The sequence below is a fragment of the Rhipicephalus sanguineus genome, chromosome 4 (genome assembly GCF_013339695.2).
Source record: "Rhipicephalus sanguineus isolate Rsan-2018 chromosome 4, BIME_Rsan_1.4, whole genome shotgun sequence".
NCBI classification, from domain to species: Eukaryota; Metazoa; Arthropoda; class Arachnida; order Ixodida; family Ixodidae; genus Rhipicephalus; species Rhipicephalus sanguineus.
The window spans coordinates 26,822,798-26,850,795 of record NC_051179.1 but is presented as its reverse complement, the minus strand read 5'-3'; the positions used below and the strand labels follow the sequence as shown (position 1 = coordinate 26,850,795).

The 27,998-nt window shown below is 45.8% G+C and overlaps 1 protein-coding gene across 1 annotated transcript; it reads right to left on the bottom strand.

Moving 5' to 3' along the window:
- Nucleotides 1–447: 447 nt before the first annotated feature.
- On the bottom strand, nucleotides 448–27,998 carry LOC119391092 (uncharacterized). The gene is made up of 12 exons (XM_049415077.1): nucleotides 27,772–27,998; nucleotides 19,339–19,371; nucleotides 17,407–17,583; nucleotides 12,019–12,170; nucleotides 11,680–11,772; nucleotides 10,895–11,125; nucleotides 10,261–10,294; nucleotides 5,950–6,129; nucleotides 5,316–5,473; nucleotides 4,193–4,282; nucleotides 2,891–3,199; nucleotides 448–583 (listed from the first exon to the last, which is right to left on the bottom strand). The coding sequence occupies exons 1-12, from the start codon at nucleotides 27,845–27,847 to the stop codon at nucleotides 467–469; spliced, it is 1,650 nt and encodes a 549-aa protein (XP_049271034.1). The 5' UTR covers nucleotides 27,848–27,998; the 3' UTR covers nucleotides 448–466.

Here is a 27,998-nt window from a genome sequence, read left to right as displayed (position 1 = left end):
AAACAAACAATCAAAGTCGGAAACACGCAGTACATTGTGCCCCAAGAACGGCTTGCACCAGGGTTGTTCAAAACAAAAACAAAATCAGTATATTAGTCTCAGAGCTTACGACACGTAAAGATACCATGATGTTGCACTTATGCATCGCCCCCGTACACTCTTCAACAGTCATGAAAAAATGCGTAAAGCCACGCGAACCTTGTGAAAGGGCGCTACCAAATTAATCATAACAAAAACAATACCCGTGCACCATCGCCGTATCAATAACGAGTTGTAATAGTAATTTTCGATAAACGCATGTTTATAAATGAGCAATAACCTCGCTTATGTAACTACAATGCAACACGAATACGATAATGTTACAGTATATGCCATCGTTTGACATACACTATGATTGCGCACTGGTATGAAAATAATCGGGGGATGTCTCTACGAGTGTCAGTATCGCTGATTTCATCGGGTAACGTCAGAAGGGTGCGAAGGATGATATTATCTTGCGACCGTTGAGCTTCTGCGGCGGCCTGAAGTTGTCCACAAGAGGCTTGGCGCCCGTGTAATCCTTGAGGCTGCGGAACTTTTGAAGCTGTTGCAGAGAAAAGAAGAGGGAAAAATATGGTTGATCCCTCTGTCATAGGAATCGATATAACATGAAAGTGAAACGTGTTGTCACAGAAGTAGTTGATTGCTTTTTGCTTTAGTGCATTGGTATATCAGGGCTTGTATAATGTCTACTACTGTTTGGCAGATGTAGCACCGCTTGATGTGGACGCACTCACGTTGACGCCTAGTGGCACATCTCCGTACCGACGACTAGCGTCCACGATCATGATTTAACCCTTGCGGTAGCTGAAGTTCTTAACATATACGTGGACACCGCATATGGTGAATCCCGCGCAAAGATAGCATCAACAAGCACATAATAAACACTGATGCTCGATATGCACTCCTCAAAAGCGTCGTGAAACGCGAAGAGAAACGCTACGCGCGTTTTGTCTTCCCTCTAGCCTGGCAGTTAATTCTCACAGGGCGAGCGGGGAACGCGGTGCGATAGCCAGGCGAGCGTCGGAGAGCTATCATTCGATGTGGATGAATGCTATGAGCGAGGCGTGGGCAAAAGCCATCACCTCACGGTGTGCTAAACGAAATTACACTTCTATTGGAAACGCGCCGAATTGGACGGTCGCAGCAACGGCGCCTTTTTTTGTTTTGTTTTTCGAGCCTGGTGGCACGCATCTCACTACCCCCTTATAAAGGGGACGCTCATAGCATCCATCCATCCATCCATGGAAGAGCACTGTTAGAGGAAAGTGTGAAAGATAAAAGGCGCGTTCATGTAGCCTCCGTTTTGTGTTTGGCGCTAGCTCAGTGGGCTAAACGCCTGCCAGCCATTGACGCCCACCGAGAGGCCATGGGTTCGATTCCCGTCAGCTGAACTTTTTCTTATAGCTTTTTCTTTGCCATCTGATGGCGTTCGTTTTGCTGACGTACTTCTGTGACGGAAATACGTCATGAAAGTCTTAGTGGACCCCGGCATAAAACACTTTCGTGTTAAAAAAATCACTGGCGATTTGGCAGTACATGCGGTATATAGATGCGCTAGGATGACATTTGAAAACAATTACGTTCAATTGAGCAAATTGGCCATTCGGTCGATTTAGTCGAACATCATAAAACAACGCAAACGGCGCACGTTCAATTACTTTGGTAACAAACACAAGTGCACTCTAGGCAGGTATAGTAGGACGACGGGCGAGTTATGCGTTTGTTCTATGGCTCGTGTCTTTCATAGCGTTTGTTTCCTTATCTATAGCGATGTAGTAGTTTAGTACTGGCGAAACAATTGAACGAAGTCGATTTTTCTCAGTTCCCGTGGAAGCCAGAAGTTCGCGCTGTGTTCCGTCTTGCTTTCGCCGTCCGTGTGATTGCGCTACTGCCTGGCTTATGTACTACCAACTAACTAACTAGCCCGTCAGTATGTCATTTTGATTTTCACGTGAAAACGTAGGAGGTTGCGCCCCCCCCCCCCCCCTTCCTTTCTGTTTTCTCTAAGACGGGCACCAAGTTTGCCCCCATACCTGTTCTCAGTCGGATCCGCCCCGTTACAGTGTTCTTGCTAGTTCACTGTAGTTCCGTCGTTGTGTAAATTGCAGGTTAAGGACATGCAGGTTTTTGTTACGGTAAATGCTGCCGCGGATCCCCGACGTTGCGTTCCAATAACTGTTTAGTTCCCACCTTTACCTTCCGAAAGCCGGGGACGGAGGGCAGGCCATCGTGAGTAGCACGTCATCGCTTCAGTTTCACTTTTAGCAACCATTGCGAAGATTATTTTCTTTCGTACTTGACCATTATGAGGAGAGGGAGGGGGTCTGCGGGAAAATTTGTCTCCCCCGCCCTCCTCGTAACGTAACTTTAACCTTGCTTGTACATGCTTTTTCTTGTCTTGAGAATTGTAACGCCTTTGTACATCATTAAAACTTGTATTTGTATAAAACCTATCATTTCATGACGGATCTTGTGCGTTGCGAACCTTTACACCCGCCCACAAAAGTTTGCGGAACGTGGGCTCCACTGAACACGCGAATTTCCGCTCTGTTAGCGCATGGCGCTTCTAACCCAGCGGGTAGCTGTATAGGTCGTGGGCACTACTACAGGTTGGAACACTTATTTGGAGGCTATGTTCTCAGGCAAAGCGGGAATATAGCCTTCTCGGAAATTTCGCATTCCGCAAACTTTTGGGGGCGGTGGTACTTTCTATGCTGGACCAGCTGCTAGCCACGTAGGCTGTTGGTCAAAGTATTTTGTACGCATTCTTTGTAATAACGTCTCAATAAAACACATTTTGATTTGATTTGGACCCTGCATAATGGAGGATCTTGTGTGCAAACCTTACCACCGTCTCGGAGATGAACGCCTGCCTGTTGAAGACTGTCCAGCGCACGGATTCGGTGCACGGGGGCGTGGTGAGCGAGCCGCGGTACGTGAAGTACTCGCTTCGGCCCACGGACGGCAACAGGCTGTCCAGCGTGAGCCGTGGAGGGTTGTCGTCCGACTCTCCGGACGCGCCGTGTCGGCCGACGCGCAGGCGACGCGCCATCCAAGGAAGAAGACGGCGTCGATGACGTTTCCTCGGTGCGCTGGAGTTCACCGCAGCCACGACGGCACGCATCGCCTTCACCGAGTCGAAGTCCACGAACGTAGCCTACGCCGAAGAAGGACGCGTTAGCGATGGACGAGTGAGATGGAACGCGACACGAAAGCGACTATCGGTGACTATTGTAGGTTGCGATAGTAATAATTCTTGGGGTTTTCCGTCCCCAAAACGCGATGTGATTATGAGGGACGCTGTAGTGAAGCACTCGGGAAATTTCGACCATCTGGGCTTTTTTAATGTGCACCTAAATCTAAGTACACGGGCCTCTAGCGATTTGCCTCCATCGAAATGCGGCCGCCGCGGACGGAGTTCGATAGCGCGACCTTCGGGTCAGCAGTCGAGCACCATAACCACTAGAACGTTGCGGGGGGTATTGGAGGTGGCAGTTTCCTATTCCACGAACTAAGCCGCTTCGGTCGCTTAGTGGCTGTACGGCGTTAAGCGGCTGAGGTCGCGGGTTCGACCCCGGCCGCGGCGGACGCACTTCATTGGGGACTAAATGCAAGGAAACTCGGCCGATGTAGATATGGGTGTGTACGTTAAACGTAATCCTGATGATTAAAACTTAACTGGCATGCCCACGGGACGCCCAACATTTTGTTGTAAATGAGCTCGATGCTAGCGAGTCAAGTAGACGTGTCCGACTGGCCAAGGAACCAGATGGGGTATGTGTGTGTGCATGTAATGACGACTTTCTGTTCAGCAGGAAAAAAAAGTACAGTAGTATATAGGTATCTATCTACACCCCCCCTTCAATGTTTAATGAAATAGCGCAGTTCTCCTTAGCCCTTCCTGACTTTAAGCCCTGGTGCTGGCCAATCAGGAACGAAAACCAGAACGAAATTTCCTCTATAGTCCATTGTTAACTCCATAGACCGTGCACGATAGCATTTAAACGAAAGGGTCACCATAAATTAACCTCGCATTAAAGGCGAGCCGTTCTTCCTTATTTAAGGCGAGGGACAGCTTGCTGTGGTCACTTGCATAGCGGTACGCATCGCCATTACTGAGAAAACTAAGGTACAACGCAAAAGCACCTACCCTGTACAACGTTGCAATAATGGCAACTCCGTCCTTTTCCGTTGCTGCAACTTCGGCGCTGTATTTCTCGTTCGTATAAACCATTTGCACCTAAGAAATAAAAACAAAAGCAACTCGGTCATACAGCATCAGCAGCGAAAATCGATCGGTTAGAACGAGCGGCGACCGTGTGAAATACATCTTTGCAGTAAACAGGCACAAGCAATTCATCATATACATATAATAAGAATTTTATTAACACGTCTGCATTTTTAAACTGAGCGCTAAGACATTTTTCGCCAAGCTGAATTAAGATACCATTCCCGAACCACGACGCTCCCAAAGATGCTGTTTACGTATCTCCAATATCGTTTCTCTTTTCTTTTCTTTTTTTTTTTTTGCGTAGTGTTAAAGACGATTAAGCTTCGTGACTTCATTTTGTAACTACCTACGGTATTTTCTGCAACGTCTCCAAAAACGTTCATGTCCTAAATTCAAATTTTGCTTGCTAGAACATTTATATATCACTTTCTTAATAATTCCTCTGTAAAGCACGCTTTTGATATCTACTCGAATAGCGCGGCATTATAGTTGCACATTAGAAACGCATGACGTGACGACCACGCCAATTTTTGCGCGGAAGCCCCGCCACGGTGGTCTAGTGGTTATGGCGCTCGACTACTGACCCGAAGGTCGCGGGATCAAATCCCGGCCGCGGCGGCTGCATTTTCGATGGAGGCGAAAATGTCTGAGGCCCGTGTACTTAGATTTAGGTGCACGTTAAAGAACCCCAGGTGGTCAAAATTTCCGGAGCCCTCCACTACGGCGTCTCTCATAATCATTAATCATATCGTGGTTTTGGGACGTTAAACCCCAGATATTATTATATTATTAATTTTTGCGCGGAAAGGTCTCTTGCGTGCATTCCCATGCATGTGACCGAATATATATATATATATATATATATATATATATATATATATATATATATATATATATATATATATATATATATATATATATTAACACAGCAACTTGGGATATAGTTGCCGCCTGTGAATGCATCATGTATCGGCGTGTTACAAGTGAACCACCATGGGACAACTACACCATGATATAGTCTTCTGAGCGCGTTGTAGTGTACCTCCATGGGGTAGGCGACACCGTCGATATGGTGTTCGGAGCCCTGGCCCGAGCCGGATCCCCAGTGGAAGAGCGCGTGCTGGAACACGAACGTGCCTGGCAGCCGACCGCCCTGCACCGTCCTGCTCGTTGTGTCCAGTGGCGATGCCTTCAGGATCACTGCAATGCCACATTCAACAATCACGCATGCAACTCTCTTACGTGTATCACAAAAAAAAAGAAAAGAAAGATCAGGCGCTTTGCCCTATTGGAAAAATGGGGGCAAGCGAAGCTTGGCGTGTGCGTGCCCGACGTACTAGTTTTCTTTTTCTCTCTCTTTCTTTCTTGTCGCATTGCGCGATACTCCCTCGTAACCGCTTCCTTCATCCATTCCGGGAATTAGACCGGCATCCACGTGTTTAGCAGCGTAACACTTCACTTGCTACAGGCAACAACGACGGTCATGCGTTCGTAACCAGGCAGCAATGAAATTTAGCAACGTGAAATGACAAGTCACCTCGATAACCTCGATGAAAGATCAGATTGCAGTATCAAAAACGGCTTATCGCCGACAAGCCCACGTTATAAAGATGATTCAAACATTGAACGTAATATCTTCCTGGTGTGTGGTCTAAATAGGCGACGAGCGTACTCACGAGAAAGGCCGTCGTTGGTCACCGTGAAGTTTTCGAACGGCACGTCGTGACCCTCGAACTCGAGCGCCTTCAGGGCGATGTCGTGCAGTACGCCGAACGTTTCGATGTTCACCGGCGACTGCTGCTTGCCGCCGCACGAGTTGTTGGCGATGCACTGGTACTCGGGCCACAACCACGTCGCTGCGAGATCGACCGTGCGCAGAACGATGGAAAAATGAAAGACGACAAACTGGGTGATTGAGCTGAGTTTGAGTGACGACGACGTTGCTGTCGTAGCTGTGGATGGCCGGATCAATCAATCAATCAATCAATCAATCAATCAATCAATCAATCAATCAATCAATCAATCAATCAATCAATCAATCAATCAATCAATCAATCAATCAATTTTATTTCTATTTGGAAAGGAGGAGCATACGGGGCTAAAAGCTCGAGCAGCTTGACGATGTCCCGACCCCGGTACAAGTTGGCAACACAGCAAGGCAACTGTCAGTCATGCACCACATTAAATGATCAGCATAAATAGACATTGTGCAGCATTTTTCGCCATTGTTTACTATAATTCAGCCAACATTATAACAACCCAGTGACATTTATAAAATAACGCGATCATTAGATAACGCTACCACAACTCACTCACATAACTAATATAACAACTGAATGATATCACTGTCCCGTTTGTAAGCAGGTTAAAAGACATTGTGCGCGAGCGGTAATTTATATTTTTGATCAAATAAAGCGCACATTACAACTTTAACTATCCTCTTTCTTATACCCACCCTACCGCAAATTCTAGTGAACTAATAAAACGGATGCCCATTTATTATGTAAATGCAGACCTACCGTCATCACCATAGTTCCAACACTGCATTCCTTAAAGAAAAAGAGAGAGAAGAAACATTTCAACGAAAAGAAAAATGACAGAAAAACAAACATTTAGGCAAGAAAGAAACACTACCGAGGCGGTATTATGCAACGATTCTTCCAAATCCGAGTTCCCGTTATCACCGGTTCGCCTCTTATCGTTACGTTTCATAGGAAAGAAGAACGGAATCGGCGTAGAAGAATCCTTGCAAGATACCGCACACAAGCTGCGATATGCAGATCTCACGAGCCCCAAATGCCATCATAGTCTACGCGAGCTTCAGGAATGCACTGTGAAAAGCGGGAGCACTCAAAGCATGCAGCTCGCGACACGTCTATGAGCAAATAAGAACAAAATGAAAGTGTTGAACAGCAGGGCCGGCGATGATCGACCTGCGAACATTGGAAAAGAAGAAAAAGAGGGAGCGATATGCATTAGCACATGAATTTTTTGGCGTCCTTAGCCACGCTTGTACGCATGCCCATTTTCGGCTTTCAGCCTACTATCAGTGCTCCTCAAGGGACATCACAACTGGCATGTTTGAGAGTAGACAGCGAGGTATTTTTCGAGTCGTTTAAGTCTATAGGGGCCGAGTACCCCTGCTCCCAAACAAACACGCACACCCCGATACAATTAGATTAATTATCTTCAATGCCAAAAGGCGTTACTGAAGGGAGTAGTAGTTAAAACAAAATAGTGCATATTTGTTAGCGGCTAGTTTAAACAATAATCTTCGACAGTGGATTTAAATCCAGCAGCACTCGGATTTATCCCTTGATGGTGATTTATTTCAAATTTATCTTCAAGTGATGCTTCCTTACCATAAGGAAGGCTGCATCCTCGAAAAACGCCTTTTTTCTCTAAACAAGTAGTGTCTATAATATGGTAAAAATGTTAAATAAGGCATGCTCCTTGAAATGTAAAAATACCTTACCCCCGTATTCTAGAACGTCCCTTCATTCAACGCTCTACCTTGACTTGAGAAAGTCGATGGGAGCGCCGTTTCTAGGCGGAACAAATCACTGCACATCAGCGATTATCTGCAGCGATTCTTGAGAAGCGCGGCGTCATTTTCGCTAGAACAGCGGCGCTGTGCTCGACTTGTTCAAGTGAAGGACGAAATTCGAGTCGAGGAGCGTTTGTGAATACGGGGATTAGGCTTCAAAAAACGGTTTTCCTTGCATGCAAGCACAAGCAAGTGACTTTTCTAACGACCAGTATAGCCGATGCGCAAGCGCCGTTTAACGATCCAAGAACATGAATTTGATCATGTCACTAATATGACACGATCAAATCCTTTGCATTAACTCCGGTTGTACGAATCAAAATTGGCTTCGTTGTGCCAGTTGCAGGAAGGAGCCACTCGAGGTGGTACGTGATAGTCGCAGAAAAGGAAGCTAGATACTACGAATCAGCGATTGAGAATAAGCACGTTCGCTCGCAGCGAGCGCTCAGCATTGTAATACTTGCGTGCTGCTCTTCTTGCAGCATCATTCTACGAAAGATGGCTCGTCTCTGTTGATGATGATGATGACTTCGAAGACAGTGACCTATACCCACTAAATGAGTTCAGATGACAATCGGGCAGCGTTGTCCATAATGGATTACCCTCTATTACTCCAGAAAACCATCGGGAATAATCAGGCGTTAAGCATTGAAAGGAGGCTATATAAACAGCATTAAGGGAGTGCTGACACGATTTTGAGACATCGCAAAAGGGACATTTCTCGTTTCCTTGATTTGCACTGTTAATGCTCTCCACACATCGGAGTCGGACAACACGTATAAAATATTTTACTTTGATTTTGTAGTTTTCGTCGCTGAGCATCTGCAAGATAGCCCCACCGGAATGGACATTATCACGACAAGCCAACACAGTTACTCTGATTTTGCGAACTCTGCGTCCTGCGTGCAGCGTAAATCGCAGAAATCACTGTTGGGGTCGCTGGACTACAATTCATGCATCGTTGCTTACATGCATCGCCGGCAGATGGCAGGTCTGCCGCTAGTACGTCACGAATCGCCGTCGCCCCTTGACGTCGCACTGCAATGACACGTCACTGAGAAGCCGCCCCCTCGATATCGAAACCGAAAGTGCTTTTTTAATGTAGCGGTATTAAAAATATATACGATGCATTCCCAGGCCTCACAATACTCTTTTTGTGGTTCCCAACAGCAGCGTTCTTATTTAGAGCAACAACACGAAAATATTCAAAATTCGTTTCAGTACTCCTTTAAGACTGGGGCCTACATACAGAACGCCGGAACTGTGTGCGTTTTATGAACTAATTGTCCAATTACCTGTCTGTGGGAAAGAGTTTAAAAAGATCAGTAGGTTAAAGCAAAAACATAGAAAACTAGAGTATATATGCGACTGATCGGTATTTTTTATTTATTTGTACTTTTATTTCGCTTCTTTTTCTTTACCTACTATCGGCTTACTCATGGCCAATATCGCCCGTAGTGGGTGGAGTACAATCGACAGAAAAGACTCAACATGCGAATGCGGATGAAATAACCTATGTGTTTGAGAAAAACTAGTAAGGAAATGTTCTTTATTTGTTTCTTTCTTTCTTAGTTTCTCAATTCTTTTTTCCACGTTCCCGAATTTTTCCATGTCCAGTTTACCCCGAATCGCATAAAACTGATCGCAGTCTTACTTACATGTGGCGAGCAGAACGACAACGTAGCCCAACGAAATTGCCATCGAATACGACAGTCTGGCCAACGAACGGCTCATATTTGTCGTACTGGCGTAGCTCTTTGATAGTAACAAGCCGGTGTGATGTTCTGAGAACATCACACCGAAGACCAGGTGGAATTGGTACACCAAAATCAACCAGGTGCGGCGTACATCCATGAACAGAAAAAAATGAGGCCACGTGACGTCCTCCCAGAGAGCTATGATATCATATTATGAAGTCATCAATTGACATCAGGGATCGGTAGGCAGGTGGGCCGATCCTGGAGGGAGTACGACACCAAGGGAATTGCAGAAAACTTTAGTGGAGCGGTGCGCCTTTCGTGCGTGTTTCGCCACGTCGGTCGAGTCTAGGGCTCTGCGCTGGCACTGTCGCGTGTGGCAAGTATGGGTCTATCGCACATTGTGAGCACGCCCGAAGAGGAACGCACTTACGAAGAACCCCTAGCAGAGCAGACACGGGAGTGCGCCTCTCACATCGGCTGGTCACCCACCTTGACAGAAGGGAAGGACTCCGAATTTTATTCTATCTATTCTATTTTATTTTATCCTCGCGATGAACACCTTCTCTCCCTATCTTTTCACCCAATCCTCTCCTTCAACGTTGAGTAGCAGTGCCGAACATTTTACTCGGCTTTCCCGTCAGCTTGCAAATCGTGTCAAAAGTTCCTGAAGACGGGGCGGCCGTTCAAGAGAGTGACGGGACGGAAGTTGTTGACGAGGTGCTTGGGGCCGCTTCCGTTACCATGGTCCACAACTAGGTTGCGGAAGGCTTGCAGCTGTAGAGAAGAAAGAGTAAAGTAGCTTAAATATCAGTCAAGCAACGCTAACAACATTTGTAAAGAGCCTCTTGCACTGAGAGTTGTGGCTCGAAAACGTGCGATTGATGGACTAACTAACTGATTGATTGATTGATTGATTGATTGATTGATTGATTGATTGATTGATTGATTGATTGATTGATTGAATTGGAAAGTGAGTGATGTGCCCCAATAGATTTCGTTTGACATTTCCTACCGTGCCCCACTTTGATATATGACGAAAGCGAGCATGCTTGCTTAGGAGTATTTCGATCCTATTCTCAGTTAAATCGTCTATTTTCTTGTGGTCTTATTAACCGAACAGCTTATCCTGTAAGGATGGTTGTTTCTTGTCGGCGGTCGCTCTACGTTAATATTTTTTTGTACTTTACTTCTCACCACTGCTACCTTGTCTTACACCCGCCGCGGTGGTCTTGTGGTTATGGTGCTCCAACAATTATTATTATTATTATTATTATTATTATTATTATTATTATTATTATTATTATTATTATTATTATTATTATTATTATTATTATTATTATTATTATTATTATTATTATTATTCATTCGACGTGCCTGTGCTTCGCTGATTGCGCTCGGTTGCGCCAGCACAGTCCAGGTGACCACCTCGGAGCACGGCGGTGTCGTGAGCGAGCCCTGGTAGCGGTAGTAAAGCTGCAGATCCCGGGGCATCAGTTGTCGCAGCGGCGGAATGGAGGCCAGGTTCACTCGCGTGGTACTTCCGTTGCTCATCTGCCGTAGAGCTTCCACGATGGCGCTTAGCGCCGGGTTGTCGCGCGGGCTGACCTGCCAAAGAAACACGACACACAAGATTGATACAGCTACTGTGACGAGTAAATGAAATACATAAAAAAGTGCCACCCTTTCCCACGCACTGTGGGAATGGGATGCTATACGAAGCACTCAGCGAGGAGCGGGATTTGAGGCATTATTTAACATTGAGCCAGGTGCGACGAGGCGAGCTTGGCCCGACTACGTGAGCACTGTACTTGCGGACAATGCTTCTTGACAACGAAGCGGAGGCTACAGAGCCAAATTGCGCCAATTCTACCGCTAATGAATGTAGTCCTACATTTGCGTCCTTGCTCGTTTACTGTACAGGCTCCATTTAGGGAGGCTATACAGCAAACGAGCCATATACAGTACATGGCTCCCAATGTACATGGCTCCTAAAGAAGGTATATACCGTACATAGCTCCTATAGAAGCCATATACATTAACACTAGCGGCTAGTAAGTGAACACTTCATCTCGCGCATAGCAGCAGGACCGGACAGCCGCTGCAGAGTCGTTGATTACAAATCCGATTACCAAATCCCACTGCCGTCTACGGTTGTATACCTGGAAGAACACCGCAACCACCGCGAGACCATCACGATGCTTGAGGGCCTCTTCACCCGTGCTGTACTTCGTGTTCATGTGTACCAGGTGCATCTGGAACAGTGGGGACATCTAACGTAAGCAACACTGCAAAAGCATATACGGGAGAGCGGAAAAGTAGATAGATAGATAGATAGATAGATAGATAGATAGATAGATAGATAGATAGATAGATAGATAGATAGATAGATAGATAGATAGATAGATAGATAGATAGATAGATAGATAGATAGATAGATAGATAGATAGATAGATAGATAGATAGATAGATAGATAGATAGATAGATAGATAGATCCTACCTCTAGAGGAAAAGTGTAGCCATCGATGCGGTGTTCGGAGCCCAGGCTGGAATTACTTCCCCAGTGGAAGTGTAGTTGCTCAAACTTGTACCATCCGTTCAGGTCCACACCGGCATTCACAACATCGTTGCCTTTGCTAGAAGATACTTTCACTGTTTCAAGAGAGTCAAAACACGGTTACAAGCGCGAATTATTTATCTCGCTCAGCTTGAAGTTCACACTTTTTGCGCAAGTAAAAATGCCGTAAATGCCACCATGAACATGAGAGTGCATGGCGGTCCTGAAGGAACTAACGTGGCCGAGACGATACTGTAAATGCATCGGTGTCTGCTCTGAAATTATAGCGGCCCACATTAATTTTGATAACAGGAGATGTTCTGATCGAGAAGACACGTACGCCTGTTTCATGTAGTGCGTCGATGTGCGTCGATGCGACGATGGACCAATTTGGTGGGAACAGGGGGAAGACAAAGAAGAAGAATAAAGAGATTGTGTTTTGGATCTGTGCACGGCAGTCGTGGAATGTTACATTGGCGCAGTCTGTGACAGGATACAAGCCTCTATTATGTGGATAACGCTGAGCGTATCGAGAGACCGAAACGGTCAGTCATATTTTTCAACTTGTGAAGTGGATGAAGATATCCAGTATGATTTCCCTGAAAGCATCACGACTCCCAAGCTTCGCGAGTTCATCGCCGAGAAGGCTGGAAAGACGCTGCAGGAGATTGATGGCCAAGCATCAGTGAAGATATCATTGAAGCATTCCGAATTTCATGAATATATCATGGCGCCGCTGGTGCAGCTGAAGACAATGACTTCACCAAGCAAAGCCGACTCTTCCATGGACTCGTGCCTGCTAGAAATGCTTCGCTTGCAGCAGCAACACGCCGAGCGACAGCAGCAATTCATGGAAAATATTCTGACAGTTATTCAAGCCCAACAGCGACAACAGAAGCAGGTGGTAAAGCGCGATATCTTCGACGGAGAAGATTCAAACCCAGAGACTTGGATACAGTTCTACGAAATAGCGTGTGAGGAGAACTCCTGGAATGAACCCTACGAGCGCATCAAGAACATGCGTCAGTTTCTCAGCGGACTTGCCAAGAAGTGGTACGACATCCACTACGCTGGACATATGACGGACACGTGGGACCAGTGGAGAGCGAGCTTTTTGGCAGCCTTTGACGAAAACCCGGTTGAAAGGTGGGACCGAGCTATTTTTTATAAATATCGTTCAGGGAAGCCACTAGAATACTTTTACGAGAAAAGGCGGCTTCTTCACATGGCAAATGCAGAATTACCCGAGTCCGCAGTAGTGCCACTGATTGTTCACGGCTTACCTAAGGAAATGCAGAGGCAGGTGCAAGTGAAGTCGCCTAAAACCGTCGAAGAGCTATTGGGATGTTTCCGAAACATTTTCACCGATTTTACACCACAGAATGTGCGCCGTACTGATCAGACTTTTGAAAGGGCACCATGGAGGTCTCGCGATCTCGAAAATCATCATAGCAAGAATCGAGTTGTCAACCTGATGTCTGCTACCCGCAATGACACAGAACAAGCCGCCTCGAATTGAAAGGAAGCGGAACCAAAAAACTAATAAAAGAGGGTGTCCAGTCCCACCTGCTGACAAAAATTGACTGTTTTTCTAACGGCCCTTAACCTTGTTTATATTAAACTCAATATCAATGGTGACGGCGTTTATGCATTGGTTGACAGTGGTGCATCAGTATCTGTAATAAATCAGGTCGTTGTCAAATGTGACGAAATAATTAGAGGGAGACCGGACGAGATACAGAGTTTTGATGGGACAAGACAAATATATGGTGAATGGGTGAAAGCAAATGTTTCTTATCAGGGCCGGCGGGTTAATATCGACGCCCTTGTCGTGAAGGGATGCGATTATAAATTCTTGCTTTCGAGACCCGATATGAAGACACTGACGTTAAATCTTTATTGGAACGATGAAGTAACTGTGACGCAAGAGACGTGCGCGTCCCTGAACATTGCAGACCATCTTGTTAAGTGTGAAAAAGAAGTTCGTGAAAAATTTCCTGAACTTGTCTGCCTAGGAAACTATCCACCGGCTACAACAAAATTTACTGTTCCCCTTAAGCTGAGAGATGTTATGCCGGTCAGAAAAAAGCCTTACAGCGTGTCCCGTGAAAAAAAACTGTGGTTGAAAACTGAAATCCAAAATATGTTAGATGCCGGAATAATACGGCCATCGGTGTCTACATTCGCCTCGCCTATTACTTCGGCGCCGAAAGAAGACGGATCTTTGCGACTGTGCACTGATTACCGGATTTTAAATAACCAAACAGACCTACTTCCTTTTCCAATGCCAAGGATTGACGAAATAATTGAAGAAACCGGAGGTTGCAAGATATTTTCTCGTATAGACCTCTGCAAAGGATTTTGGCAGGTTCCACTGGAAGAGAAATATAAGATGTACACGGCCTTTGTCACACCATTTGACGTTTACGAATACAATCGTTTACCTTTCGGATGAAAAAACAGTGCGGCTTGGTTCCAGAAGATGATGAATAGCGTTCTCAAGGCATTCCTCGGATTATTCTGCAATGTGTATGTGGACGACATCATAGTCTACTCCAAGGATGAAACATCACACGCTGAGCACTTGACATCTGTTTTGATGGCATTACGTGACGCCAAACTCAAAGTGAACTTTAAGAAAAGTGAATTTTTTAAGCACAAGATTACATTTCTCGGACGCATTTTGGACGGATTCACAAAAAGCACGAAAGAAGAGTCCGTAGAACGTGTACGACGGATGAAGAAGCCAGACAATGTGCACGCAATCAGAGTTTTTCTTGGCCTCGCAGGACATTTTAGAAGTTACATAAAGGATTTTTCAGCACGAGCAAAGCCGTTGAACAACTTGCTCCGTAAAGACACAGATTTCATATGGACTGAAGAATGTGAGAAGGCGTATAAAGATTTGGTATTAGCCATATCCTCGGACCCAATACTCACACTACCGGACTTCACTGTTCCATTTGAACTTACAACGGATGTATCGAACTACGGCGCAGGTGCTGTCCTGTACCAACGAAGAGCCACAAGTGGAAGCGAAAGAGAAAGACACGTAGTTGGATATTACTCCTATACTTTCACGAAGGCTGAACAAAACTACAGCACGACTGAAAAGGAGGCATTGGCTGTTGTGCTAGCAATTAGGTATTTTCGATCGTACCTAGAAGGCACGAAATTCAAGCTGTTCACTGACCGTCTGGCTCTTACTCATTTTTAAAATGGTTCTCAACCTAAAGGCCGAGTTGCACGATGGATAAGTGAAATTCAACAGTTTGATTTTGAGGTGGCACACAGAAGCGGACAAGATTTGTCAGACGCTGACGCCCTTTCTCGACTTCCCATTGTCAGTAACTGTAAAAACGACGAGAGTGTGAACTCACTTACAACGTGGGAAGGCACAGAAGAGCTGATGTATGCAGACGGAAGGTTTTACGTACCGGATACTCTGAGAACAAAACTTCTCGGACTTTATCACGACAGTCCCGAGTCAGGAGGGCATGACGGCTTCTGGCGAACATACAACAAAATGAGCAGAAGATTTACGTGGCCTGGCATGAAGAAATATATGAACGACTACATTAGCTCTTGTCCACAATGTCAAATGAACAAAGCGAAATACAAGCAGACAGCATGATTTTTCCACCTTACTCAGAGATCCCATTCGAAACTGTGCATGTTGATTTCGCCGAACTGAAGGAAAAAAGCGAAGGAGTGAAGAAAACGCAATCCTTTTTGGTGTGCATTGATGAATGCTCAAGGATGCTAGCAGCCAAACCAGGAAAAGAAAATGCTGCTGCTGTCATATCGCTCTTGAGCAGAGACATGTTTAAAGCAGTGAAATGTGTTGTATCCGATAATGGACCCGCATTCAAGAGCCAGGCATTCACAAGGTGGGCAAAAGAAAGAAACATTACCCTGAAGTTTACAGCCCCTTACCATCCATCAGCTAACGGACTAGCAGAGCGTGTCATCCGAGATGTAAAACAATACATAAGCATGTACCCAGGATTCCCAGGAGGGTGGAAGTGTTGCCTTCAAGCAGCTGTGTCCCACCACAACAGATCGCATACAAGCACTCTTGGATGCAGCCCTCAAACGCCGCCTTCGGGGAGCCTGCCTATTTACCTGCGGAAGACATACTTGGCATATCAGAGAAGCTTCACCCGAAGGAAACGAAGAAAGGTGTAGAACAGCAAAAGAAGCACAGGGAAGCGATGAAGAGAGCTTTTGACAAACGTCATAACACAAATATTCCCGCAATAGCGCTAGGTGATATGGTTCTGGTGCGGAAAGGTTACGGCGGTCCGAACACAAAACTTATGGGGCCGTTTAAAGTGGTAAAATTGGCCACAAATGAAGGAGCGCTGAAGACCATCGGCTACACGACGGAAAACGGTGCGATGGAGATAGCAGCCATTGCCAACGTCATCCCTTATTTGGAGCGGAGGGATGAAACAAAGCACGCGAGAGTGTAGTGCGTCGATGCGACAATGGACCGATTAGGTGGGAACAGGGGGAAGACAAAGAAGAAGAATAAAGAGATTGTGTTTTGGATCTGTGCACGGCAGTCGTGGAATGTTACATTTCATATTGTGGCTGAAAAGCTGGAATAGTTGGACTTGTGACGCTTGATTCATGTCCAGCGTCTTTAGGGAAAAAGAAAAGTCAGAAATAGAGAAGATACAACTGGAGAAGGAGGACAGGTGAAAAAGCGCCCACTGGCGTAGCCAGAAAAGGGGAGGCTTCACTCCCCCCCCCCCCCCCCACCGCTGGTATATCTGCATTTTCTCTCTCTCTCTCTGTAGATATATATGCACACAAACAAACGCACGAACACAGATTAATAAAATAGACGTCGTAAACTCCCCCCCCCCCCCCCCCCCCCCCCCCAGCCCAACGTTACCTACTGGTTACGCTCAACACAGCGTCCTTCAAGTCCGGTTGTGGTTTCTTCTATTTCCAGTTTCTTTTTCTCTAAAACACTTGAAATGCAACAAGTGGCTAATTCATCACTGGACTCTCTTAAATTACGGTGCGAATGGTTTGCCCTAGCTGACTTTTTTAAAACTGTTTCATGGGCCCTTTTCCGTAAAACCGTTTCATGCCCTCCCCCACTCCACGCACACGCTCGACACCAGCGTGCGCCAAGACGTGATTGACATGGCAGTGCCCCGATGGCAGCAAGCTGCTGCTCCTTGGCCGGACGTTGTGGCCTGGGAACCTTTGACCACCCTTGTAATTATGCGACTCTGGGTTAAACTTTTCCATCGTTACATGAAATAACGACAGTTGTGCAGGAGTGCGAAGAGAAATGAAATGTGTACTACGTACCCGTGTTCCCATCGTGGACAATGGACACATTTCGCGATGGATCGAGGTACCCATAATAATTGATGTCGAGGTACGTGTCGTAGATTGTCCTTCTAGTTACTATGTTAATGGGTGATTGATAGTATCCGCCGCACTGGTTCTCCACGTCCAAATCAAGATTCGGCCATTGGGCAACCCCTGAAATATCGGAGAGCGAGAAATTCAACTTGTGAAGCTAACTGTATTCTGCTAATGCGACTAACAAAGATCCTTACGACAAAACTAGAGGGGAAAATCAATTTTGTTTAATAATAGATGAACAACTATGTAGTGGAACACTGCATGTACATTTTTGTATGTTGCATGTTATACGTTAAAAAGAACAGCCATGCCGACGAAATATTTTCGACTCTTAACGAATTGTTCATGTGTTTTCACTTTGTTATACAGGCTCCAATGATAAAGTGTTATTGAAAGTATGCACCGCGATTCTATGTGTGCTCTGTTCACACGAGAACTTTTGAACTTTTATTGAGAAATAAATTTATTGAGACCCTGGGGAAATGAATCGTGGGGGCCTTATGGGCTTCCTTGGCAACCAATAGGAGTGCACTTGCGAGGAACCCACTACGCTATAAATCATCATAATTTTTGTGAAGTGCGGAAGCAACCACTATGCCATTTTTAGTCATTCTGTGGATAACCGTGGTACCTGCTAAACACCTTTAAGGCATTTTGTGCACTTTGTTGATGCTGTACCTGATGACGATGAAGAATTATGGCAGAGCGCTTTGTATTGGGTTGGAAGCATTCAACAACCCACTCGTTGCGCGATTCGCATGGTGTGACGCCTGGCTCCAGAATTCGCGTTGTGTGACCGCCTGGTTGTTATTTTACTTTTCTACCGTGCTATATTACATATGTTAATGTGGTTCCTTCCCGACATGAAGCCTATATAGGGTCTTTTTGCAGAACAGTTTCAAGCACCGGCATGGCTCTGAGGTAGAATACTGGGCAGCCAGGCAGAGGTCCCAGGTTCGAACACCGTTCGATCCTGGATATTTTTTCTTACTTCGCGGGACAGCGGTTACGGACACCGGCGGCGGCGCCGCCAAAAACGGCCGTTGAAATTGTCTCCTAATAGCCTTCGCTGTAAAATGATGCCCTATATACGACAAGTATTCTGTCGGCACAGTCGACAGTTGTATCGCCTCTTGCGGTAAGAAGCATATGCGCCCGAGTGGCAGCTTACGCATTCTAACAAATGACAGACTGCTGGAACAACAAGTGCGATTAAGTCATGGCTGTTGAAGTTACCAGGGTCAGGGAAAAACACAGATGTCTATTCTGGCATTGAGAACGCCTCTGAATCATAAGCTAGCGATTAGCAAAACTACACATTTTTGCATATTAAGCGCTCATTTGTAGCAACGACGGAAAGTTCACTCCGGCATGCTGACATCATTAAGAAATAATGCATAAGAAATAAACTAACAGCGAAAAGCAAGCCAGCAGATTTGCGGACATGCAGCAATATACCAACAATTGACGGGTCGCTAGCTTTTCTGTTGGCACTTGTCACTCCCAACAACTATCATTAAGGTGCCAGGTAACAGACGAATGGCAGCTGCTGCCTGTTTAGGCACAGAGAAATGCTCTGAATGCCGAAGCCGTGATTAGCACACCTATATTAAACATTCATTCACTGATGGAACCTTAGCTCTGGCGCGTTGACGTCATTAGCAGAGAATACGCAAGAAATAAAGTGCCCAGTTCAATTTCATTTTTTTTTACCAGGAGACCACTTTCTCCAAGAATTAACTTAGAAGAATCGCGCGGTACTGTTCAGGACTGCTAAAGTTGAGCTTCGTTTCAATGCCTGTTCGTTGTGGTCTATTTCATAACGCTAGTAGCAGAACCGTTATACACCAGGACAGCGAGCATGACACTCACCCTCTCCATAAGTCCACTCATCCTCGCAGCGACCTGAGGTCGGAAACAAAAAAAGAGTTAGCGTGGGACACGTAGCCATAACTAAAGTCTGAAAAACTTAAGTCCACGCTAATCTAGAAGGAGTGGTTAAAAATGCAGAGACAAAAGGGGAGAACAACACGGGACAAGCACTGTCCCCAGGTACGTAGGCAAGTGGAAGAATAATGTCAAAAGGATAATAGTGTTAAAACCCTCAGCCTTCATGGTTCACGAGGGGCCGCTCTCCGGCCTGTTAATTAGGAACCTGCTTGCAACTCGATCTGTGCACGCACTGATCAAGTCAGCACGAGATCCGTGGCGTTAGAACTCAACGTCACACACAAGTTTTGTAAGATTTGAGGCCAGTTATGACATTCAAAACTAATCGAAACAAGCGAGGCACAAGAGGCTGCTATTGGCCGCGAGATCGAGCGGAGTCGCCGCCAAGCGGCTTCTGGCTGAACCGCGTCTAGTGTGGATTGCTCCGTGCGTCGTCTGCTAGCCCCGTTGTGTTTGCATGTGCGAGCAAGTCATGCAGATCCTCAAAAGGCGGTTTGTTCCGTTGCGTTAGTGCAACTTTAATCGCTTGTACGTATGCCCAACACGATGTAAAGAAGCATTTGGCCTTGATAGGCTGTATATGTACTGTAATAATATCAGAGAGTGCACTTGTCGAGAGTGCTGTGTGTGGTCGTCGTACCCTCCGTTCACGAGAGTCCTATCAGTGTAGGTGCTGCTCGTGGTTCAAGCGCATTGCAAAGTGCACTTGGCCTTGCCCTAAAGATGAGAAGTATTAAATCTCATGTGAATATAGCCTTTTAGCGGCGCGGTGGTAAACAAAAGATTCGCATGTACTTGAGCGTTGTGGTTAGGTGTTGTTTATACGTTACGCGGCGAGCTTTAGTTGTGCACGATCCTGGTCTCACTAGAGAGAAATATTTCTGTTAAGTCACGTATGTCACTTCGGTACTTAAATTGATCCCTAAAAAACAGAAAATGAAATGACACGGAAATCGCAAAACTGAGTTGCCTTGCGCAATTTTACCTTGTGGCAAAATTTATACAAAACACCCGTGTACTTAGATTAAGGTGCGCGTTAAAGAGCGCTGATGGTCAAAATTAATCCAAACTGCGTAGTTTACATTTATGTCGTAGTGATTTCACGCGAAGCCACATCTTTTTTTCTTTACATTATCTTGAGCGCTTGTGTTCCGTTGTTTAGATTGACAGAAGGCAGCGGACATTATTCGTATGAAAAAGCGTACTTTGGTCCCGCGAAATAACCGGACCTTTGTTCCATTGCTGTCGTGCAAGTAATCAATCGAAGAAATTTCCGTGTTGTACAGCTACCTTTGTGTACTCTTACTGGAATAAAAACAAGGGTGTGCGTGTTAGATGTCTCCGTAGCGCTAAAGCGCTGTCAGCCACATAGCTTTCCTCAATAAACCTATAAACTGTCCTACATTTCAGGGAGAACTGAATAAGAAATGCGAATGAATATTTGAGCACGTAGTGCACAAAGTGCTATTTCAACTCATCGCGCAGGAATACGGGCTTTCTTTTTGTTGAGGGGCATCCAAATGAACAAGAAGTAAATAGTTAATTCAGTCGCGCGATACAGCAGTGTGTAGTAGGTGGAACGCAAGCTAAACATGTACAATTAAATCAACAAGAAAACGTCACCCATTGCGAAAACGCCGACTGTCGCCGAAGGCGAGCAACCAGTTCGTTGGCAGAATGAGCTTCTCTCACAAGTAATTGTAACGTTCGGCGCGCTTCGTGCATTAATTCGGGAATGAAGAGCGCACATATTACCACAAAGCTGCAGTCAACGCATTTTCTTTGCCGGAAATCGGGTCACATCGCTCACAACGAAGCGCTGTTGTGCACGTTTGTATACGCGCCGACAACCGCCTATCCACACTAGCGCGGCGATGGTGCTGCCACCTGTAGCTCGATCTCGCGGCGAATACCGAAAAGGCAGTGTGGCCAAACTTAGGTTACGCTCAAACGTGCGCGGACGCGCTGAGTTCAGCAGACGACAGTTGGCCTCTACCGGAAGTCAGTCACCTTCTTGAAAACTCGCGAAAAAGTTTTTCCATATTTCAGTCTGTTTATTTACCTACAACAACTATTGTACACAGTGTCAACGGGAACAAGCGCATCTGATCCAAACACCGCTCTTAATTTATGTCGGCTATTGGCCAATAAGGATGCTACGTCTCTTGCGACGCGGAAAAACAGATCCGTGACGTCAACTAACAGGCGCCCCGCCCACCGACGAGAGTGAGAACCGGCCTCTGTTTGAAAAGAGGGCGCCTGAGAAAACGGCAACTTCGCGCTCCGCTTGTAGCCTTTACGCGGTGCGCACGACTGCAATATTCGGCTGAGCAGTTCATAGCCGTGTCAGCTTTCCGCATGATGTGTTTTTTCAACAAGCCCAAGGAGTGCTTCATGACCCCTTTAACCCGTTCGACCCCACTGGAGCCACTGCGAAACCCACCACCCTTTGTCCACTGCCTGTGTCGATGGGCAGGCGCCCGCGTGGCGGAGCGAGTAAACAGGGTAAACAAATTGTTACGGTTGGGACGCCCATCTATTGAATGAGCGGATATGCGGCTCTCCGGTTATACGCCTAGTGCGCGCCGAAGGAAGCGCCATAGGTGGCGAACTTGCTCAACACTCTCGGGGAAATAAGCAGACGACTGCCGTTGGTACTAACGTCGTTGTACGTGTGTTGCCGCGTTGTTCGCGTCTCCGTAAGGAAATAGGCAACGTTCGTCGTATGTGTAGTGGCCGGAACTTCAAGGGATGTCAAATAATTGCTGTGTGGTGGGGTGCTCAAAGACCTACAAAAACTCGCCCGCAACACGGTTTGACTCATTTACAGCAAGGCCTCATGAGAAATAGCGACGGAAGCAATGGGCCGCCGCCGTTCGTTGGGAAAGGCGAGCCGCTCCGTCATTGTGCGAGTTAATGCGTCGCTTCTTGTTCTCATGCTTTCGTTCTGCCATATCGGTGCTCGTTGGATGCACTCGATCATGTTGACACATGTAGGCGACGAAAGTTATCGTAGCCTGAGCATGAGTGGGTTCGGTTCGACCGCCGTGCAAGGGCACTTCGCTCAAGCGTTCTTTATTTATTATTTACAGAAACAGCAATGCAGCAATGGTTGACTTCAGGAAGACCAAGAAGTGATTTAGACGTCGCATTTGTAAACAAGACAAACCGGATGTTTACCACGAGCTCTACCTCATAGCTGGACCTTGTTACGCTGGTCTGCGCGAGGCACCTTTCACATTCATAGGCTTGACAATTCATTCCACGTAGACAGTAGCGCTGACGGTTCGTTCTCCTTCGCAGTCGGTCATCACATGTCTCCTCGGCAACCCTCTTTACTATATGGTAAAACCATTCACAATGTCATTCCTTAAAATTGCTTGCTAAAATGAATGTTGGCGTTCTGCATCTTTTGTGTCATGAAAGCATCCGTGTTTTGGTTCTTTGTTGTCCAATAAAATTGTTTTCCCGAATGTGTCTGTTCTTTGTTTAAGAATTGCTGCCATAAAATGGCTCACGTTCTTCTCGCGGACCTGTTGTTGAGACAGAGTGTGAGAAGTTCGGTAGAGAAAGTGTCCGACATCTTTTTTTTCTTTGCCGCACATCCGTACGTGGGCGGCCGATTCCCTTGCATTCCCCCAACCCCCGTTTTTTTCTTTTTGTCACTCCTTTTTCCGTCACTGACTCTGTATGGCCCTTCTTGGTCGAGATTATTTAGTTGGAAAGCATTCTTTCTGGTGCACACGCACTAGCTTTACTGCAGTGTCAAAAACTTGCTTTCCATCGCTGATTAACTCGCCTCTTGTGCTGCATTCCACTTTGTTCTCATTTTCTTTTAATAACTGAGCGCCTTTTCTATTCCCGGGCAACTTTTTTTCTTCTTTTTGCCATGGAAAGACTTTCTTTCGAACAATTAGACCTTGGGCCCCCGCGAAAAAAAATCCTGGCTACGTGCTTGGCTGTCCCGTGTGTTGCTCTTCCTATTTGTCTCTAGTTTTTCGCGCTGTTTATTACTATGAATACATACCAACTAGCCCAGCTTACACCCTCTTAAAAATGCAGGTTCAACGGCATATTCAGGTGCTTTTCTTTGATTTACTGTGTAGTTTTGGAGTGAAGGCAATAAAAGTGTAAGCCATTTTACTTTCTGAAGGTGGATCACTAGCGAAGCTGTTTAGCACAGGACGGAGAGGTGACATGTTGGAGGCCAGTTTGGTATCAAAGGTCAGGTTGTTAACGTGCTCGTCAACGTTCAAACTGTGCTGAGCAAACCGGGACACATAGACGGCGACACCGCCATCGAGGTGCTCATTAAGTGGTCTGCTCGCCAAGACCACTTACAAGGCCGCATCCACGTCTTCGCGACACGCATGCACATTTTTCTTCATGAGTAGGCTTCACTACAATACACATTGTGAGGAAGCCAGCTTACAAAGACCCTGCTTACACTAATCCCCTTAAAGTTGATTTCACTTCTAAACACGCATACACTCCTGAGAAGACGTTTTTTTTCGGGGTCAATACAACCGTTTTATATAAAAATATGAAGGCACTACGACCTGTTGTTATTGTGTTATTGTTTACTGCTGCCCTGAAGCACACGCAACTAAGCTTACACTAATCCCTGGAAAGTCCGCTTCAATTCTGAATACAAATGCATGGCTGGAAAGACGTTTTCGAGGGCCAATATAAGCCGTCTTATTTCAAAATATCAAGACCCCAGGACCTTTTCATGTCATCTTATTATTTACTTTTGCACAGCGATTCTAATGTGGATGATTACCGCCATGTCGGACAGCCTGAGGAAACCAATCACTCTCCCACGGACTGGAAAAGTGCGTGGACCTCCAGCCATATATACAGCATCGCTGTATGTATTCCTTGGGTTTTCTACGAACATTGCCACTGATCCCGCAATGACCAGGTAGCCACTGAAAGTCAACCTCGTGGCCTTTTTCTTTGACGCAGTGATGAATCTCGAGAGTTTCGTACATAAGCTGTTCGTGGCATCCGCGTCGGAGAGGTGACCGCAGGCACTGCAAAGCCGGTTTCGAGGTTTCGTTAATTGAATGTATCGGAAATACAGATACAGATACTCATCTTGCAAGACGTATCGCGATACTGATACAAGATATCCAAAGAGTATCTAAAATAGTATCTAAGATACATGTATCTTCGGTACTGCCCAGCACTGGTAACATGAAAATCATGACACGCATGTCATGAACAGCATGATTTACATTCCATGGCCTTGGGGCTCTTGCGGCCGTTCCGTTAATTTCATATATACCAAAATTGGTATGTCGTGACGAGAGTTCATGATGAACATAATGACAGGTCCTAACGTTCAAATCATGACACGCATGTCATGTGCAGCATGATTTACATGACATGGTCTCGGGACGCTAGCGGCAATTTAATGAATGGATATATTTCTGCCTGCTGTCGATCGAGTCCCGGCCGCGGCGGTCGCATTTTCGATTGAGGCGAGAATACTTGAGGCCCGTGTACTTCGATTTAGGTACACGTTAAAGAACTCCAGGTGGCCGAAATTTCCGGAGCCCTCCACTACGGCGTCCCTCATAATCGTATCGTGGTTTTGGGACGTTAAACCCGAAGAATTATTATTATTATCTTCCTGCTATCTTTATTCAACCCAGTTTTTGAAATCATAATTTGATTGTTAGCACAAGTGCTTTCTTAGTTGTTCTCCTCTTGCATCCCGTACATTACCTAGGGCTCTGAACTGTTTCTTTCAGGTTTGGTCAGAGCAGTATGTCTCTTGTAACGTGCTCCCAAAATAAGCTCTCTCCTTTATTTTTACTTTGAACTGTCTGCTTTATTTCTGCTACTGTTTACACATTTATATTTCACTTGAGTTTAATGTTGTCAAGGCGATCTTGAAAACAAATATGTAATTATGTAGGCGCGCACCGAGTATACAGTACCCAACATCGTGTTTACTGCTTAGTAAAACAGTGAAATTTAGTTTGGACTATAATAATGGAAATAATTAGGAGCCACCTTAAAGTCGTTATGAAGGGGATTCGAGAAACATTGCTATACTAAATGATCCATTTTTCTCATGAGCGTCCCAACGAGCCGTTTCAGTCAATTTTTTAAAGGCACTAACCATTTTTATTGTCTTACATTAACAGGTAAGTTGACAATGCTTCATGCTTAATTGTCATATCTATTAAGGGTGCCGCCTGTATGGTGTTTCAATACTTATTCACGATGAATGTTTGATACAGAACGGCTTTTCTATTTTATGTACGTATATTTGTTTTTCTTTTTGAGGTCTCCTTAATTTTTTTACTATTACTAATCACCAGGTAATCGGAGCTATAGGTGGCAATAGCGTGAATAGCATCGGTGTCCTGCCACGCGCTCTTATTTCTTTATTTTGGTGTGATTAGGGTTTAAACCGCAAAAGAAATATTAGCAGCGCTAGGCTCAAGCCGCGCCGCGATGTTTCGAAATCCTCGCGATTGTTTCAGATTGCTCCGTTAAGATTACGCGCGAATCCCAGCCGCGGCGGCCATATTTCGATCGAGGCGAAATGCTAGAGGCCGGTGTACGTAGATTTAAGTGCACGTTAAAGAACCCCAGGTGGTCGAAATTTCCGGAGTCCTCCACTACGGCGTCCATCAGAATCATATCGTGGTTTTGTGATGCAAAATCGCAATAGTTATTATTAAAAATATGCGCAGGAGGCGAGCACTATAGTTCATTCGGGAGCTTACGCGAGCACCAGCGGTAACGCTGGAAGGTTTGATCTCTGATGTATAAAAGACCACGCGTTGCGCCGATGATCACAATTAATACCGAAGGCCGACGACTTTTATAGGGGACCCAAGCTCAAGTTTTGGCGCGACGCTCGCGCGGCTGCGCTATGCGTTTATATAGGGGCGGACACTGCCCGCGAAGGCGGTTTGTCGCCGGATTTGCCAGCGGCGGCGGCAGGGACACGTGCGCTCATGCGCTCCTCATTCGGCCCAGAGCACTGCTAGTCAGCAATAGTTACATTGTGACGCACCACAGATGCAATGCGAGAGCTCTGCGCGTGCGCGAATGCGGGGGCGGCAGTGTTGTGGCCATGGATGCCCCCAGTTGCGATAAGAGCAGTGCCGCCGCTCGACGTTGCTTTGGAAGCCTACTGCCGCTATCAGGGTACAGCGTGCTTTGCTTGCACTTTGAGTTACTTAGTTTTCTGGGCCCAAGTTTGCCCAGTGAGCAACTTCGTCTCTACCAGAGTGACTGCCGCCTTCTTCATCGTCACCACCACGTGACAATACAATAGGTATTAGGCATTTCTGGGGTTGAAGAAAAATGGTTAAAGATTGCACGTTAGTTAGTATATATTGATAACTAACGCTTTACGCCAGCACATAAGTAGAATATGAAAAGTCACTGCAGTTTTATGAGCTCTACGTATACGCAATGCGTCACGAACAATGTCGCTAGCAGCGTTGTTGCTGCTGGACACCAGTGATTCGGTGTTGCGTAAATGGTATTTAACAGACAAGGTAAAACTCCGCAGCGGTATTTGCGCCATCGTGCAAAGGCTTATTATTGAAGTTCTTGTGATTAGATGGCGACCCGCTAGCTGGTCGGCAAGCTGAGCAGCGACTCCCATCAATTACAAAAATGACAAGCAAGAGCCGCTGTCAGTGAAGAGCTGTCCTGTTAAGCAGCCAAAACAAACCCCAATAAGTTCTGTCGGAAGTAAACTAATGCACTTTGAGCAAGAAGGACAAAACTTTAGAGATACTAACAGACATTTCATTAAGATGAAACAAAATTGGTCACATTAAAGAAATTTTCAAGAAAACCTTTTCGTGCATAGGCGGTCGCTACTGCGTTATGGGGGTCTGTAATAAGAAATTTGCGAATGTATCAAAATATCTTAAGATACAATTGGCAAGTATCGTATCAGATACAATTATTGCGGTACAATACTTTTTGCCTGAGTACCTAGTATCGTATCGCGATACAATTTCAAGGTATCTTTGCCCAGCCCTGCATGTTACGACCTGTCATTTATGTTCGTAATACGGTCATGTTATGCCATACTGATTTTTGTATACATCCGATTAACGAAACGGCTAGGAGAGCACAAAGTCGTAGGCGGGCTAGATAGATAGATAGACAGATAGATACGCTCAAAGTCGCAGAAGTTCGCTAAGAAATGCTTCGCATTTAATAAAAAACCAAGGTGCTCTAAATTAACAGAAGCCCTCCACTGCGGCGTCTCGCATAGCCCGAGTGGCCTTGGGACGGTAAACTCCATAAACCAACCTAAACCAGGAAGTTCGCCACGAATCTTAGAAAACTACTCGCAGTCTTACTTACATGCGGCCAGCAGAATGAGAATGTAGCCCACCGAAACTACCGTCGTATACAATGGTCTGATCAACAAACGGCTCATATTTCTTGTACTCGAGTAGCTCTGTGGCAGTAACGAGCCAGCTTAGCTGGCCTTTAGCTGACGGTCGAAGGGAGCCGTTACTCAGAGGGTGTTGGTGATAGTAATGGAGCGCAACTGCTCATTAATCTATTCATCACGTGGCGCGCAGACT